This window comes from Cupressus sempervirens, chromosome 5, assembly GCF_028749045.1.
Source record: "Cupressus sempervirens isolate cs-2001-9-10 chromosome 5, ASM2874904v1, whole genome shotgun sequence".
Taxonomy (NCBI): Eukaryota; Viridiplantae; Streptophyta; class Pinopsida; order Cupressales; family Cupressaceae; genus Cupressus; species Cupressus sempervirens.
In genome coordinates, this window is record NC_143122.1 from 321,502,502 (window position 1) to 321,519,354 (window position 16,853).

The following is a 16,853-nucleotide window of genomic DNA, read 5'->3' on the forward strand; positions in this document are numbered from 1 at the left end:
ATCACTGTCTTGCAATCATTGTGAAGGGATGATAAAATGTGAGTTGTGCATATGGAAATTTTGTGACAAATATCTCGTCCTATAACTGGAGGGGGTTTCATCTCATGCAATACATCATTTAAATTCCCTGTTGGAAATGTACCCATATAGAATGAACCTGCGATCTTTCATGTCTCCAACATTTCAACCAAGTTCTTGTGTCGGATTTGACAGGCTCTTGAACTCCTTTCTTATGCTATTCCCTTCAATTTGTTTAGAGTTTAACTATATCACCCTCAATGTGAACAATTACCCAGAAGGTTGCTGCACTTTGTAAACAACGCCTTTGCCTCTTTACAAGCACCAAGTAAGCATGTCCATACAAATGTATCAAGTTTTATTGACAATTTATTGATAAAAATTTAAAGATTGCTCGAGATGGCCAAAAAGGCTAATAAGACCAGTCGTGCCTGCATAGTGATCTATCTTGGGGGTTATATTAGACTTGGCAATGTGATTGAAGTACCATCATCAAGTAGGCCTACATGACTATATGAAAAAAAAAAAAAAACAAAGGTTATATGATCGAGCTCAGCTCCAGAAAGCTTGATTACTTCAAAGAGTTCAAGAAAATCCTTGTTGTTTTCACTCCTATGTTGCTGATCTCCAAATGTGCAAGCTAGGTGTCAGATAAATTTTGTCAATGGAATTCTGAGCCGAAGTGATCTTTTCAAACCTGATTCTCTTTCTTTGCAAAAACGTTACTCCATTTGAATCACATTTGGAATTTTAAACTTTTGAACAATGAGGTTAATAACTATTTCAAGGAGGTTAATGAATATGTGTTTTTGGAGAGGTTAATTAACCTACTCCAAAATACGTAATTTGAAGCTTATCATTAACCTTTTTGAGAGGTTAAGAGATATGTGTTTTTGGAGAGGTTAATTAACCTACTCCAAAATGTGCGATTTGAGAGTTATCATTAACCTATTTGAGAGGTTAATGGTTAATGATAAACTTCAAAATGTGTAATTTGGGTCTCTCCATTAGCCTGCGATAACTTGTGGCTTAGAAGTCAGATTTTGAAAATTTCAAGTGCTGGGCGGAGCTGGGAATGAGTCAGAGATAGTGAAGGACAAGATCTTTCAAAAAATCAAACATGAAAAGACCAATTTAAAGCTTAAAATGAGGCAAATTTCAAAAATAACTATGGCTGAAAAATTGAAACAATTTTATAACTGGGCAACAAGGCTAAAGCAGATTCATCCAAAAGCAAATTCGGATCTAGATGCCCTGTGGATGCTCACAGGAAGTGAATGGAGGGCACTTGGATGCTCTCTGGATGTGCTCATAGTTCTCTTCTTGTGAGCATGCACAGGGCATCTAGAAGCCTCGATGAGAATCTGTGCACCCAAACATCAATTTTGACATTTTTTCAGGAAAAACTTCTTAAGGGCACTTTATAACATGCGCTTTATATCATATATTTATTATTTCTTGATTTAACATTGAATCATGAACTAAATATTGATTTTGTAATTGTAATGATTTTCTTTTGCATTAGAATCATGAACATAAATGCATATGAAATGACTTATTTAATATTTGTCAGACATCTTGGTCAATGGTGAAGTATCATACTATTGAATGATTTAATTTTGTATATTTCTTGCATTTCTTTGCATATACATAAACACATCTAAATACATCCTAAATCCTCCCAAAAAATTGCACATCCGTGCACCCAATTCACACATCCACATCTGCACCTGAATCGACAACTTATATATTTTGAGGCTTACTTTCGCTATGCAGCCAACTTGGATATTTTGAGGCATCTAAATTTATTCGCTGAAACAAGGAAATTGTACAAGGTTTGAAGACGCATAAAAATTGCACTATCATTTTTTAGACCATTAAGAAGAGTATAAACACTATCTTCACAACCTCTTCAAAGAAAAAACCACACCCAAAACACACAATTGCATTTGCATGAAAAGTCCAACAAATGTCAATACTAAGAAACCAATTGTCAAATAGTGGCCATGGTTGGAGTTCTAAAATTAATATGAAGAAGAGAATTTTTATCGTTGTTCAATATTACATGTTCTATTATTTTGGGTTAATATCGAATTGCAAGTTGAATTGTGACTATGATAACATTCTTGTTGACTATAACAACCAACTAATTCCATTACATATTTCTCAAAATGTTCATTAGAGGACATAATGAAGAATTACTAAACCAAATATACCATGCAATTAAAGCATAAGCATAATTCTTAAGTTCTTTTATAGATATTTGTGAATTTTAATACACTAATATGAATATTCCTAATTATCTGTCAATGAGTCCAATATTTTTAATTATATTTGAAAGTAAGTCTGAGATAAAATTATAAAATTATAGAAATAATTTATAATTTAACATTAAACTTTTGCTTAAATTTCTTTTAATAATGTTTAAGATATTAATGTATAAATATTTTTATTTTATTTTAACTTGACATTTTCAAAAACTTTTTTTTGTTAATAATTTTTTTTGTTATTGCTTATAACTATATAAATAGTCAAACATTATGTCAATCTTTTAAGTTGAACAAGTATCACTAAGGTAATGCGCCTCTAAAATGGCAATTCATATATTACTTTTGAGTTATTTTTATTTTATGTTGGCGTAGTAAAATATTCTCAAAATTATGCAAGGAAACAAACCGATGTTCTATTATATGTTTTTTCTCTATTATCTACAAACTCCTATTGTTGTACATTTGTAGGCTAATACTAAACATTCTAAACATTCGTTCTTATATGTTTTTTTTCTATTATCTACAAACTCCTATTGTTGTACATTTGTAGGCTAATACTAAACATTCTAAACATTCGGTTCTTTTGATTTATTTAATTTAAAAGTATGAAGATTACTAATGAATTGAGAATAAAAAGTATTTCTTTCTTTAAATTTCTCCTACGATACTTTATAATTAATATTATATTAACTTTTTTATTATTTATTTAATTTAACATTTAAAAAAAAAAAAATTTGGCAAATGTGGATGGGGCCACAAACTATATATAAAAATAGCTAGTTCGATAACTCCATGGGGAAAGAACTAGAAAGAAAACCCCATTTCCTCGTTGAAATACAAAAGAAATAAGCATAAGAAAAGCAACCCACAAAAGATTTCCCCTACGACAACACAAACTACAAAGGGCTGCAATTGGAGACATTAATTTGAGTTTTGGATAAAAAGTTCTGCTAGAACAGGAAATGCAGACAGAATAATTGGATGAGAATTAAGATTGGGATGTGAAGCCGAGGCAACAAACTCTACATGTTGATCATCACATCCCATATTTGCTAAATAGTCGGCCATAGAATTACCTTCCTTATATATATGAGATATCTGATACTCTCTAAATGAATCCAATAACCCCCAAATCTGTTTTAGGATATAAGTAATTTTCTAATTGAAAGAATTTTTTGAGAGACATGCTTTAATTATAATCATTGAGTCACCCTCAATATGAACTGAATGAAAACCATTTCTTCTTGCTAGTATTAAGCTAGCTAGCAAAGTGTGTGCTTCTGCCATATTATTTGTCCCTGGAGGTAAAGGTTGAGATTTAATTGCTAAAACCCTTCCACACTCATCTCTAATGCAAGCTCCAATTCTTGATTTGCCTGGGTTTCCACGTGATGCACCATCAAAGTTAATCTTAACAAAACTAGATAACAGAGGAGTCCACTTGACATTTGATCTATCAACTTTGCCGGATAATTTTGGATTTGAATGAGTACCCATAGGAATGCGAATAGCTTTCCAATTCTGAATGATACTACTATCCCAAGTTGATAAATAGTGATTAAAACTAACAGAAGCAATTGAAGAATTAATGCTTTCGGATATAGATTTCTCAATCTAACCTTGCTCATATGTGAAGAAACATGACGAAAGATACGCTTGCTTCTTTCCCACCGAAGTGAAAATATTTAATTTAACATTTATTTTAACAATGTCTAATATTTTTAGAATACTCTAATTATACATTGGCAGGCAGGAACTAGACGCAATGCGTCCTTATTTATTTATTGTTAGAGCAAAGCATGATTCTTGGAGGTGATGATGTAGCTCCTGTCTGAATAATGCCCGTGGTCAAGCATGTTCCTTCATAGTACCGATTTAATCCCTTTCTGACCACATTCATTGAACATACAAAATCTGTAGTCTCTAAGTTACATTAGGATGCACATTCCTCGACTGTACAAAGTTTAGTCTGTAGATTGCATCACTGAATTAATAATAACTTCTAGTCGATAATCCAGTCCGCTTCGCATCCAACTCCCTTGCAGAAATGAGTAGCAAAAAATTTGAAACCTTCTTCGCATTGGATGGAACAGGAAGCCTTATAGATTACATTAACAGCACACCTACTTTAGCTCGAAAGACAGGACACAAGAATGCCGAAGAGCTTGAAATCAAAGAAGTGGGTGATGGCAATCTCAATTTTGTTTATATTATCAATGGACCTAAAGGATCTTTTGTTTTGAAACAGGTATTTACATTTCTTTTGCTCTTTTATTCCATTCAATTATTGTTATTTTTTGTCAGATTGAAGAAACATAAACTAGTACTCTGGCGGGAATTTTATCTATGTTTTGAATTCGTTTACTTGGTTTTAGGATTAACTCTCTTAGTGATCAGATAACTTTTCTGTGTTCCGCTTTACGTTACGTGGCTTTGGGATTCGTTCTGTGAGTGATTAGAGCTCATATACAAATAGAGATGTGGGCACAAAACAATTATTTTATTTTTAATTTTTTTTTTTTGTTTAGCCTCTTATTGAAATTACGTAAATTGAAACACGTTTTTTGCATAGTTACTTATGCGCTGCTTTCATTTACTATATCTCTGCAGATCCATTCTGCTCTGCTCTGTTTATTATCAGAATAGAGCATGTGAAAGTGTGTACGTGGGTGCGGGCAAGGATTTAGTCATTATTTATTGCTTCAAATTTTATTACAGATAAAAGAGCCAATTTTTGGGTATTTGACCTTTGAAACTAAACACTTTTAAAAGAATTTTCTTCTAGTTGTCTTAGTAAACACTCTTGTTTCAGCGTGACCGATGACTTTTACAGAAAAAAGCAGCACAGCTCTTGATCTTATCTTTTAGGAATTAGGTTTCAAGGCTTGAATTCTAGGGCTAATGGTTATGGATTCTACTTATTACCGAGTATATAAAATCTTAAATCAGGAGAATCAAGCTGCCTTTGTGGAAGAGTGAGCAACAGTTGTTTGCTTGTTTCTCCCTAATGTTGTGGAAATAGGTCCCAAAAGGAAAACAAAACCTAAAGTGGACTTCCTGTCATTCACAGAACTTGCATATTTTGCATGTGTATATTCGTGTGAAGAAAATTGTAATCTTTTAGTAGTCTAGGTCATATTCTGCTGTGACCATATCCATCTCAAAACAATCTTTATTGCTTTCCAACAGGCACCCACAGTTCCTGCAAAAAATTTAAAAACACTTGCTGACAACATAGTTGATATTGGACCTTTTGTAGGTTTAGGTAAATGAGACTGTCAATTGGTGATTAATAGTACCATTTAACTGAACTGATGAATCATTGTGGGAAAGTTGCATTCCTATTTCCATGGGGTTTGGCATAGGCTTGCACTCTTCAATCTTGAATTTCTCAAGCAATGCCTTGGGATATTTCATTGTAGAGACAAAATTTTGATTCTTTTATTGCAACACTCGAGGTCCAAGACAATGATGCAGGAGTTGGGAGATTTGTCATATCAGTCGATTGTTTGAGATCATTCTTTATTGTTGCATTTATCTGTGGAGAACTCCCTATGATGATTGAATTGTTGACATATACAATCAAAATCGTAGTCTGTCACATTGCTTTTTGAGTTAAGAGATTAGGTTCTTATGGATTCTTCGTGAATCCATGTTGAAGGAGATTCTCATTGATCACGATGTACCAAGGTGGGGGAGCTTGCATTAGAATTTAGAAGGATATCACAAGTCCAATTACATTTTGCTACTAACTAGGTGTACTACACATCTCAAGTTGAGTCTTGTAGACCCTTCTTTGAGATCTCCCTTAAGAAAGGCATTCTTGACATCTATTTGATGAAATTTCCAACCAGATTATGTTGCCATTGTGAAAAGTGTTTAGACAGTCTTGATTTTTGTTTCGGTGGCAAAAGTTAAATCATATTCATTATCTTCCTTCTTAGCATAGCCCTTAGCCACTATTTTAGACTTTGTACTTGTTGATGCTATTGTCTATTTGACATTTGATTTTGAAAACCCATTTATGTCAAATAGTTTTCTTCCTTGGTGGAAGATTAGCAAGCTCCCATGTCGGCGCTTGATTCAACAATGACATAATTGTATAAATCGCGCCAACTCAAAATGTTGGAGCCAAATAAACAACTTTTAACCTACATCGCACCATTTCAACAATAGTATGATTATCTCTCTTTACATTTTGTCGAGGCATTCAAGCAATAGTCAAATATCTTTTGATCCCATGTTCTTGTAGGCCGTGCCTGTTGTTTTTATAATCAGATTAATGAATAATGCAGATTTAAATTAATTCACACAAATGCATAGTATATACCTCGGGGAAACCTTCCAACTTGAAGGTGAAAAACCGAGAAACAATATCTCTTGTATATATGCAAATAACTAATTATAATGTGACCGAGCTATATGACCATTCATAAGGCCTGATCTGCAACAGTAATAACCTTCGACTCTTCAATACAATATTCAATCTGAATTGACTGTCATATATATATATATATATATATATATGTAATTGCAGTGATCACTGTGAGTGTTTATAGATCTGTAGGTACATTTTCTGTATAGATATCACGATCTGCACCCTTCTCTTCATGCGATTGCTATCCTCAGCAGTCTGATCTTGAATAGATAATATGTAAATAGCTCTGTATCTACTGATCTTTCTTATGGATGCCACTATATATATATATATATATCGAGAGAGAGAGAGAGAGAGAGAGAGAGAGAGAGAGAGAGAGAGAGAGTTTCTGTTAGTATCTTTTTTTTTTGTTGCTGTGTGTAGATTGTCTTTGGTGCTTTGAGAAGACAATCTTAGTAGCATCTTATATTGGTGAGTCATGGGGTTTGGGAGGAGTCACATCCCTTCAATAATAATTATTGAGAGAGAGTTTCTGTTAGTATCTATTTTTTCTGTCGCTGAATGTAGATTGTCTTTGATGCTTTGAGAAGACAATCTTAGTAGCATCTTATATTGGTGAGTCATGGGGTTTGGGAGGAGTCACATCCCTTCAATAATAATTGTTGTATAATTATTAACTGCACCCATTCTAAATAGTAATCATCGTCAGTTAGTAGATGGTACATATATAACTGGTTACTTAGTGAAGTCAACATAATTAATTATTATCAAACTCTTTCTCATTCTTCATAAGTTGATAGATAATTGATTGTCATCACTTGAGAGGATTTGATATGTTTTGGTTAGTCCTCCTAAAGCTAACATCAACGTTCCCTCTTAGCTAGGGAGGCATCTTCTCAGATATTTGAGTTATAATGTCCACCATGGCTACTCCTAAAGGGTGGCTCTATTATGGCTGTTCCCATGAATGGAAATGCAAACAAACATAAGTTCTCATCATGGAATCACTCAACATGATGTCATCACCTCATCATGGCGTTCACCATGGCCACTCCTACAGGGTGAATCAACACAAGGGCCAAGTCACGGAGTCTCTCACATGACCTTCACCATGGCTACTCCCAAAGGGTGTGTCTGTCATGGCTACTCCCATGAATGAAAATGCAAATGAACACAAGTGCTCATCACAAAATCACTCAATTGATGTCGTCATCTCATCACAACATTCACCATGGCTACTCCTAGAAGGTGAATAGACACAAGTGCTAAGTCATGATTTTTCTCACATGACATCCATCAGGGCTACTCATAGAGGGTGGAACAAGGGCTTTCACCTCAAACTTCCCTTTTATAGATAAGAATGTATTAACAAAGGCTTGCATCTCAAACTTCTCCCTGACAGAGAAGAATATTGTTGATTCCCGGGATTTGCTGCAAATGTACTAACTACTAGCCATCATATTTGGTATGTATTTTCCAAATGCATCGATCTCTTTGAATTTGTACGAGAAATAAATCGAGAAGAGATATATCTCTTAATGGGACATTTCTATAGTATATACACTAATATAATTAATATAATGACAAACTTAACCATAGTTATATATCTATATTATTGTGATTTTATCAATTTCTCTTTGATCTCACAGGTTTATCCTACTAAAGCTACCAAAACATCAGCACTCCCTCTTAGCTAGGACGGATAAACACATGACACGTATTACACCATTGGTAATGTTAGGTATGGCAGATTTTAAAGATATCTTTGATCAGAAGATATCCATCATTTTGATATCACATTTGATATCATGAGCATTGGTCTCCGAGAATATCGACATTTGATATTAACCAAGTACCCAAAAATGTTTTAGATATTACATCTGATATCATGAGTATTGGTCTCCTAGAATATCAACATTCAATATTCACATTTGATATCATGAGCATTGGTCTCCTAAAATACATGATATTCACCAATTACTCAAAAATGTTTGATATCTCATCTGATATCATGAGTATTGGTCTCCTAGAATATTAGTGATATTCACCAAATACTCTTTGAGTAATGGCCTTCTAGAATGTTGAGATGCAGAATATTCACCAAGTACTATGAGTAATGGCCTTACGGACATCAAGTTGTGTGATATTCACCAAGTACTCTGTGAGTAATGGCCTTCCAGAACATCAATTTGTGTGATATTCACCAAGTACTCTGTTTAATGGCCTTTCGAAATATCAATTCACATAAGATTCACCATGTACCCAAAAAATGTTTATAAGGTATGTGCACACACATTCTCATAATGCTTACCATATAAACATCCAACATGTAAATCATAATCTATCATGATCTACATAGATATTGTAAGATATCCATCATAATAGAAAATTAAGTTATTGTAAGATCATCACCTTTCAATAACTTCTGCAAATAAAAGTGACATCATTTGGAAGTCATCACTTTCTCATGATGTACATAGGGGGTAGGCCCATAAAAATCACATAGTCACTAGGTATATTCATGAATCACAGTCCTCTTGACTGTTACGATTTATTGATCACTTGAGAATCCATTTCAACATGGTTTACTCCCTCTGAATTAATATGGCTGAGATCACCGAATGTTGATTGAATCATGTCCTCTATTCGCTCCCTCTCTTTCAAGGTTGCCTCTAATGAAATGTCAGGCTCCCTCTAAATCGCAATCTCATTCTTCCTGAAATAACATTCTCGAAGGAAAAGATCAAGGCACATGGCTCTTATAGTATATACAAAAATACAAATAAGAGAGAGACTTCATTGATTAGTTAAATAAAATAATCAAGGATAATAAATAATTCTGCATAATAATATAAGATCATTCCAATGTGATATAGATAAATATCTAATTTAATACTTAAATCTATATTCACTTATATTCATAAGAGATTATATTACTATCTTGTTGCACATCAACTAATCCTGTTACATTGAATAATGTGAAATTATTAAATTAATAGATATTTCTACATATATATGCATTTTATATTTATTAGATATTTGATCATTTTGTCAAATTTAAATATTTATTAAACATCATCCCTTTGAATTAACAAATATATCAAAATAATCAAATATAATTAATGTGTGTGTATATATATATATATATATTCGATAATAATATCTAATAAATATTGATTGTATAGAAATCAATATTTTTGAAATGAACTCATACCTTTATACTTACCTTTCTCTACCCACATGTACCTTGGTGGTCATCTTATTATATTATATCAGCGTTATTTTCAATCTACTTTCATATAATATAAAGATCTTTCACCCTATAATGCCGCCATCGTGGAAGTAGTTCAAGAAGGCAACGCCATCGATATAGTTCAATCCTTATGCTATGTCAGTTTGATTTATTTTTGTCTTATATTTCCCTTAGTTAAACATAAATACCCAAATTGTAGTGATGGCTTGTGTATGATCCAACATGATTGGCCCCATTTCCCTGTCCGTGGAGTCCAGGTGGGAGCATCTGTGTAGATGTAACAGTTGGTCTGAGAACAATTAATCAACTTTCACCTTCAATGGCAAGTGCCACGTGTGAATGGATGAAAACAACGGGTCAAATGAGGGGAATTCGCCCTTTTCAAAATTTATTTTTCAAAATCATTCTCCTCGTCTCGCACGAAATTCTTGCCTCTGTATTTGACATTCAATGTTTAAAATTGAAGTTTATGCACCTCAAACTGTAGCTTAAAAATTCATTGCAGACATCAGATGGAAAAATATATATGGGCAAGTTGTGACGCATCATCTCCATTTGAATTGTGGGATAAAGAGTCTACCATAATATGGTGTGGTAGAAGATTGGACACACGTGTATAGACATATAGTTCTATGGATGAATTGCCAATAGGTTTTATTGATCAAACAGAGCATTTCACAGGAGAAAATCAATATCATGACCATTAATAGCTGAATGCAGAAATGCAATATTTAACTCAACATCCTTGTAGAAACATTTAGTAAAGCCATTTCAGCTTGTGGTAAATATTGATCACCGAATCTATATTAAAAAATTGAACTCTCAAATCCATTATCTTTGGCTTATGTTTGGTTTTCTATTCAAAGAATTTGAGAGTTCTCTTGTAAACAAATTGTTTGGTGCACATCCGCAGCTAATATTTCTATTTCATAATAGATGAAAATTCCTTTATTCACCGAGTTTAAGGATTTACTGAATATTTGTTGCTGTTGTGTCCACTATATGTTTTCCCAACCTCTATAGGGATAAACTCCTCCTAGTATTAGACACCTTTTATTTAACACCCTATCAATGGTGCTCTGAATCCCCCAAAACACAAATAAACTCCTATCGTGCTATGTTGTGAATTAAGGAGTTGCTCTTCTTGTGTTGTTTGCTTCCCTCAGCAGCAACAGTAATAAATAGAGAATTCAATGCTGTGCCAATCTAGCCTGCCTATAGCAAACCGCTGTGGACCATACCTTTGAATGTAAAAGTTTTCCCATTATCATGTACATGCTTCCTTTTCTACGTTAGCAGTATGGCTCTGATACCATGTTGATTTCCTGGATCTGCTGCAAATGTACTAAGCATTGCCATTATATTTGGTATGTATTTTCCAAATGTATCGATCTCTTTGAATTTGTATAAGGAATAAACCAAGAAGAGACATGTCCCTTCATGGGATATGTCTATTCATTAATATAATTAATATAATGACAAACTTAATCATATATATATATATATAATTGTGATTATATCGATTTCTCTTTGATCTCACAGATTTATCCTGCTAAAGAAATCAAAAACATCAACAAATACAATATAGTACATCTCAAGGAATCACTGATGTTGAGACTCCTTAGCAAGGACTTCATCCTCTAGAACTTCAAGCTTGTCTCAAAAATGCACAAACTTAACTCTGGCAAGGGGCTTGGTGAGAATATTGGTTGTATGATCATCAATGCTAATGTACTTCAACTAAATAATATTCTTTTGCATTGTATCTCTAATATAGTGATATTTGTTCTTCACATGCTTTGTTCTGTAATGAAACACACGATTGAAATAAAGTTTTCACACAACTCTGTTTATCACAATGAATAACTTTAGGATCCAACAATTGTCTAAACAATCCTACAAGAAGCTTCCGAAGCCAGAGTGATTCTCATGTTGCTACACTAGCTGCAACATATTCAACTTCCATTGTACTTTGAGCAATGCATGAGTGTTTCTTGTTGTACCGGGGAATCATAGCAGATCCTAAATTGAAACAACAACTAGATGTGCTCTTTTGATCAATAACACTCCTTGCTCAATCTGAATCCTTATAGCCCTGTAAATCTATGTAGACACTGGAAGAATACTTCAAGCCACATCCAACTGTGCCATGTAAGTATCTCAAGATATGCTTGGTTGCAACTAGATGTATTTGTCTTGGTTCACACATTAATTGACTAAGTGCACTCACTATATAGCAAATATCTATTTTAGTGTTAACTAGAGACATCAAGGATCTAATCACTTTTCTGCACATAGTAGGATCCACAAGGTCTGAATTAGCTGCGGATTCACTCAAATTCTTCAAGTTGGTTTCCATTGGTGTAGACACAGATTTGTAACCTAACATCACCATTCTCTTTAAGATGTCAATGTTGTATTTTCCTTGCGTTAGGATGATCCCATCAGATCTCTGCCATACTTCCAAACCTAGAAAGAAATGCATGGGTCGTAGTTCTTCATCTCAAATTTTGAAGTCAAGTCCTTGTATCTAGACATGAGATGTTCTTCCCCAATAAGAAATTTCATCAACATATAGAACCAAGGTTAAGTCTTGACCATTGACTGCTTTGAAATAAAGATTCGGATCTGCATCAATTCTTGTAGAATCCCAGACTAATCAAGTATCAATTGATTCTTTCATACCATGCTTGAGGAGTCTGTTTAATACCATCTAAAGTTTTCTTTAATTTGTATATATGAGACCCTTTTTCATGAATCACAAAGCCTTTATGTTGCTCAATGTAGACCTCTTCTTCAATAACACTATTGAGAAAAATTGTCTTCACATCCATCTCACGTAGCTTTGATCCCCTTGTTGCTGCAATGGCAATGATAGTCTTGATAGAAGTACACTCAGCAACTGGAGAAAATATTTCTTCATAGTCTATTCCTTCTTTCTGAGGGAAACCACATGCTACAAATCTTGAATAGCCACTTAGAAGATAGAACTGATTTCCTTTTAGGTCTAGGTACAATATCCCAAACATGATTTTGAATAATGGAATGATATTCTTCATCCTTGACATCTTTCTACGCTTGTTGATTTGAGGCTTCCTCAACACTAGAAGGTTTAGTCTCAATAATATTACACGTTAATGCAACATAACTAGAGAGTTTATGTGGTCTTTTACTTTCTTTAAGTGTGTTTCTAGGAGCTGCAAACTTTTCTACCTCCCACATAGTTTTCCTTGCCCAAAGTGGTTTCTTTTTATTCACAACAATACCTCTAGTCTCGTTAGTAGGATACAAAGGTTCAATTGGATCATTATTCTCTTTAGATTTTGTGGACTCCCTCTGAAACTTAAGAGGTGTGGCTTGTTACAAGCTAGGGTTTCCATTGGCACTAAAAGATTGACCTATCAATGCTCGATACAACCACTAGACTTATAGAACATAAGAGGTGGTGTAGCCGTGTCACAAATCCCGACAGGTAACAATGGTGGTTAGTCCAACAATCCCCCCCTCAATGTTACCGAAGGATATTCAAACTTGTGACCAAGCTCTGATACCCCTTGTTACAAGCTAGGGTTGTCGTTGCACCAAAAGATCAATCGGTCAATGCTCAATACAACTACTAAACTTATAGAACACAGGAGGCGGTTAAGCCATGTCATGAATCCTGAAGGGGAACATTGACAGTTAGTTTGACATGGTCAATGTCCATGTCTTGAGAAATTTCTTGGTCATCATCTATCTCAATGCATGAACCTTTAGATTTTTTGAAAGCAATATCTTCCTCAAATGTAATGTAACTACTTACCTTATTTTTGGCCAGGAATGTAAATCTTGTAGGCTTTAGATTCTTGCCAGAAGGTTCCAACTTGATTCTTTTGCCCTTAGGTACATGGACATATATTGGACAACTAATAATCCTTAAATGACTAACATTAGGCTTAACTCCTGAAAAGGCTTCTTCTGGAGTCATAGTCTACAATATTTGATGAGGACATCTATTCTGAACATATACTGCAGTTCTGGAGGCTTTTGCCCATAGGAAAGTTTAAAGGTCTTCATTATGGATCATGACTTTTGCAGCTTCAATAATGGATCTGTTCTTTCTTTTTACAACCCCATTTTGTTATGGGTTGTAAGGGGCACAAAACTACCTCTTGGTTTCTACCTCAATACATAAATCATGAAAGCTATTAGAAGTGTATTCACTTCCATTATCAGACCCTAAAATTGTGATTCTCTTTACAGACAAGTTTTCTGCTTGTGCCTTGAAACTCTTTAAATCTACATAGGACTTCATTTGACTCTTAGACCTTAACAAATAAATCCAAGTCTTCCTAGAATAATCATCTATAAAAGTCACATAATACAAAATTCATGTAGTGATGCCATTGACATTGGACCACATAAATCAAAATGTACAAGTTCTAATATTTCTTTTGACCTACTTTCAGTACTATGAAATGGACACTTGTTATTTTTTCACCATAGCATAACCTTTACAATTACTATCATGTATATGACCAAACTTGTTGCTTAGGCCTTGAAAAACAATCTCTTGTGTAGTGACCAAACTCAAGCACCGAAGATCTTTCTTCATCTTCTTGAAATTAGGTGCAGAGTCTGATATTTGATCTCTATTCTTCTTGAAGTTGCATTTTCTCCAATATCTCCCTTTCTTTTTAGTAGTTTGAGTGGTAAGAATATGAGTGTCTTTATTTTGAGAGCTTTTGACAATTTCCCTTGCAGCCAACCTAGACTCTTCTTTAATGCACATAGCCCTAAGACGGTCAAATTTAGGTAGTTTAGATCTTGCACTGGTACCTTGGATTACCTTGGATAAAAGGTTCCCATGTTTGAGGGAGACCATTAAGTGCTAGCATGACAAGGTCTTTATTCATAACTTGATCTCCAATGGCGCTTTGTTGATCCATTAGCTCTGAGATCTTCATGAAGAAAGATATGACTTATTTTTGACTTGATGAAGTTGTTTCCTCAATACAAGAGCCCTATTTGTGTTGTTGATGTCATATAGACTTTCCAAAGTTTTGAACAGGTCCCTTTCATTTGTCATTTTGAAAATTATAGGCACTAAGTGATCCTTACAGAGTCAATCAAGAGCTTCTTTGCTTTAATGGAATTCTTCTTAAATTGAAGTTTCTTTATTTGATCATCCGACTCAGATAAACTTTCCTCCACAAACTGGAGATCATTTTCTTCAAGTGCAATGAGAACTCTGAACTTCCATGAAGTTTGAAGCACCTTCAAGTCTATCTTCGACTTTGAGACTGAACAGCATTTTAAGTCTTGATATTGCACCTTGAAGATGAGAGAAGAACTTTACTTCTAATGGAGTGAATCTGATCATGATCTTTTTCGATCCCGCCCTAATACCATGTTGTTTTTATGATCAGATTAATGAATAACACAGAATTAAATTAACTCACACAAAATGCACAGTATATACCCAGGGAAAACATTCCAACTTGAAGGTAAAAACCCTGGCAACAATATATCTTGTATATATGCAAATAATTAATTACAATGTGACCAAGTTTTGTGGCCATTCGCAAGGCCAAATCTGCGACTGCAATAACCTTCAACTCCTTAATACAATCTTCAGTCTGAATTGACTGTAGTATATATGTAATCATAGTGGTTGCTGTGAGTATGTATATATCTGGAGGTATGTATTGATCTGCAATATGTATTCTTGTCTTCTTATATGTCGATCAATATGTAGTAATGATGTGCTCTTAATATTTTTGTATATCTCCCTATAGATATCACAATCTGCACTCTTCTCTTGATGTGATTGATATCCTCAGTGGTCTGATCTTGAATAGATAATATGTGAACATCTTTGTACATACTGATCTGTCTTCTCGATGCTGATTTACACCCACCCACACATACACGCATCGATTATTTATATGTGTATATGTCAATTTCCAATAAGTGTATATATCAATTTCCAATATGTATTGACGTTTTCGTATGTATTCTGCTATATATATTATTGTTGCTGTATATATATTGACTTTGGTGCTTTGAGAAGACAATCTTAATATCATCTTATATCCTTGAGTCATGTTGTTTGGAAGGAGTCGCGTCCCTTCAATAATAATTATCGCATAACTATTAATTGCACCCTTTGAAATAGTAGTCATTGTTAGTAGTAGATGTTACATATATAACTGGTTACTTAATGAAGTGAAGATAATTAATTGTTATCAAATACTTTCTCTTTCTCGGTAAGCCGATAGATAATTGGTCATTGTCTCGACTCTCAAGTGATGCGATGCATCATTTGAGACGATTTGATATCTTTTTGAGGGGTTTGTCCTCCTGATGCTAACTTCAACAATGTGAAAAGTCCTTGCTAGTGAGTTGGAGGGGAAGGGGGGGTGTGGTGTGGTGGGGCTCTAAGAGAGGGACTAGAATGGGTTTGAAATGCTTGGAATTTTTCAAAAGCTTAATTTTTTTGCAAGTCAAATTTAGCTCCACTTTTTTTTTTTTTTTGAAGTAGTTATCTAGGAAAAGTAAAAACTGGGCACCATTATGAGTGCTTGCTGTAGGTTTGCATAAATTACTGTACACCAACTCCAAGGGACTAGAGGCTTGTGTTTGTATAACAAGGAAAAGAACCCGATATTGCTTCTTGGCAAGAGAATTGGAATTTTTTTTTTTTTTTCAAATGGGGGAAGTCCTTGCGCCACATCTGTTTTACTCAATGCAAGAAGATAGCCATAATTGAGATGGCCAATTTTTTTGATTTACTATGTCAAAGAGTTGTGGATGAAGTAGTCTAGACTGTAGAGGCCTTGTCTTCATGAATGACAATCAACAATTTTAAACATTTTTTAACTCTTAAAGCACAAGCAACAACTTCACTTTTACAAGTCTTGTTTCAAATGCTACATTACCAAGTTCATACCCA

General features: G+C 34.1%; 1 protein-coding gene across 2 annotated transcripts in view; it reads left to right on the forward strand.

The window, feature by feature from the left end:
- Window positions 1–4,096: 4,096 nt before the first annotated feature.
- LOC149555958 (methylthioribose kinase-like) overlaps window positions 4,097–16,853 on the forward strand; it is a 48,869-nt gene continuing 36,112 nt past the window's right edge. For both annotated transcript variants that reach the window (XM_089830080.1, XM_089830079.1), the window contains exon 1: window positions 4,097–4,536. Coding sequence is in view for 1 of the 2 variants with exons in the window: in XM_089830079.1 (XP_089686205.1) it covers window positions 4,336–4,536 (201 nt within the window). In the remaining variant the exon portion in view is untranslated. The remainder of the gene's footprint in view (window positions 4,537–16,853) is intronic.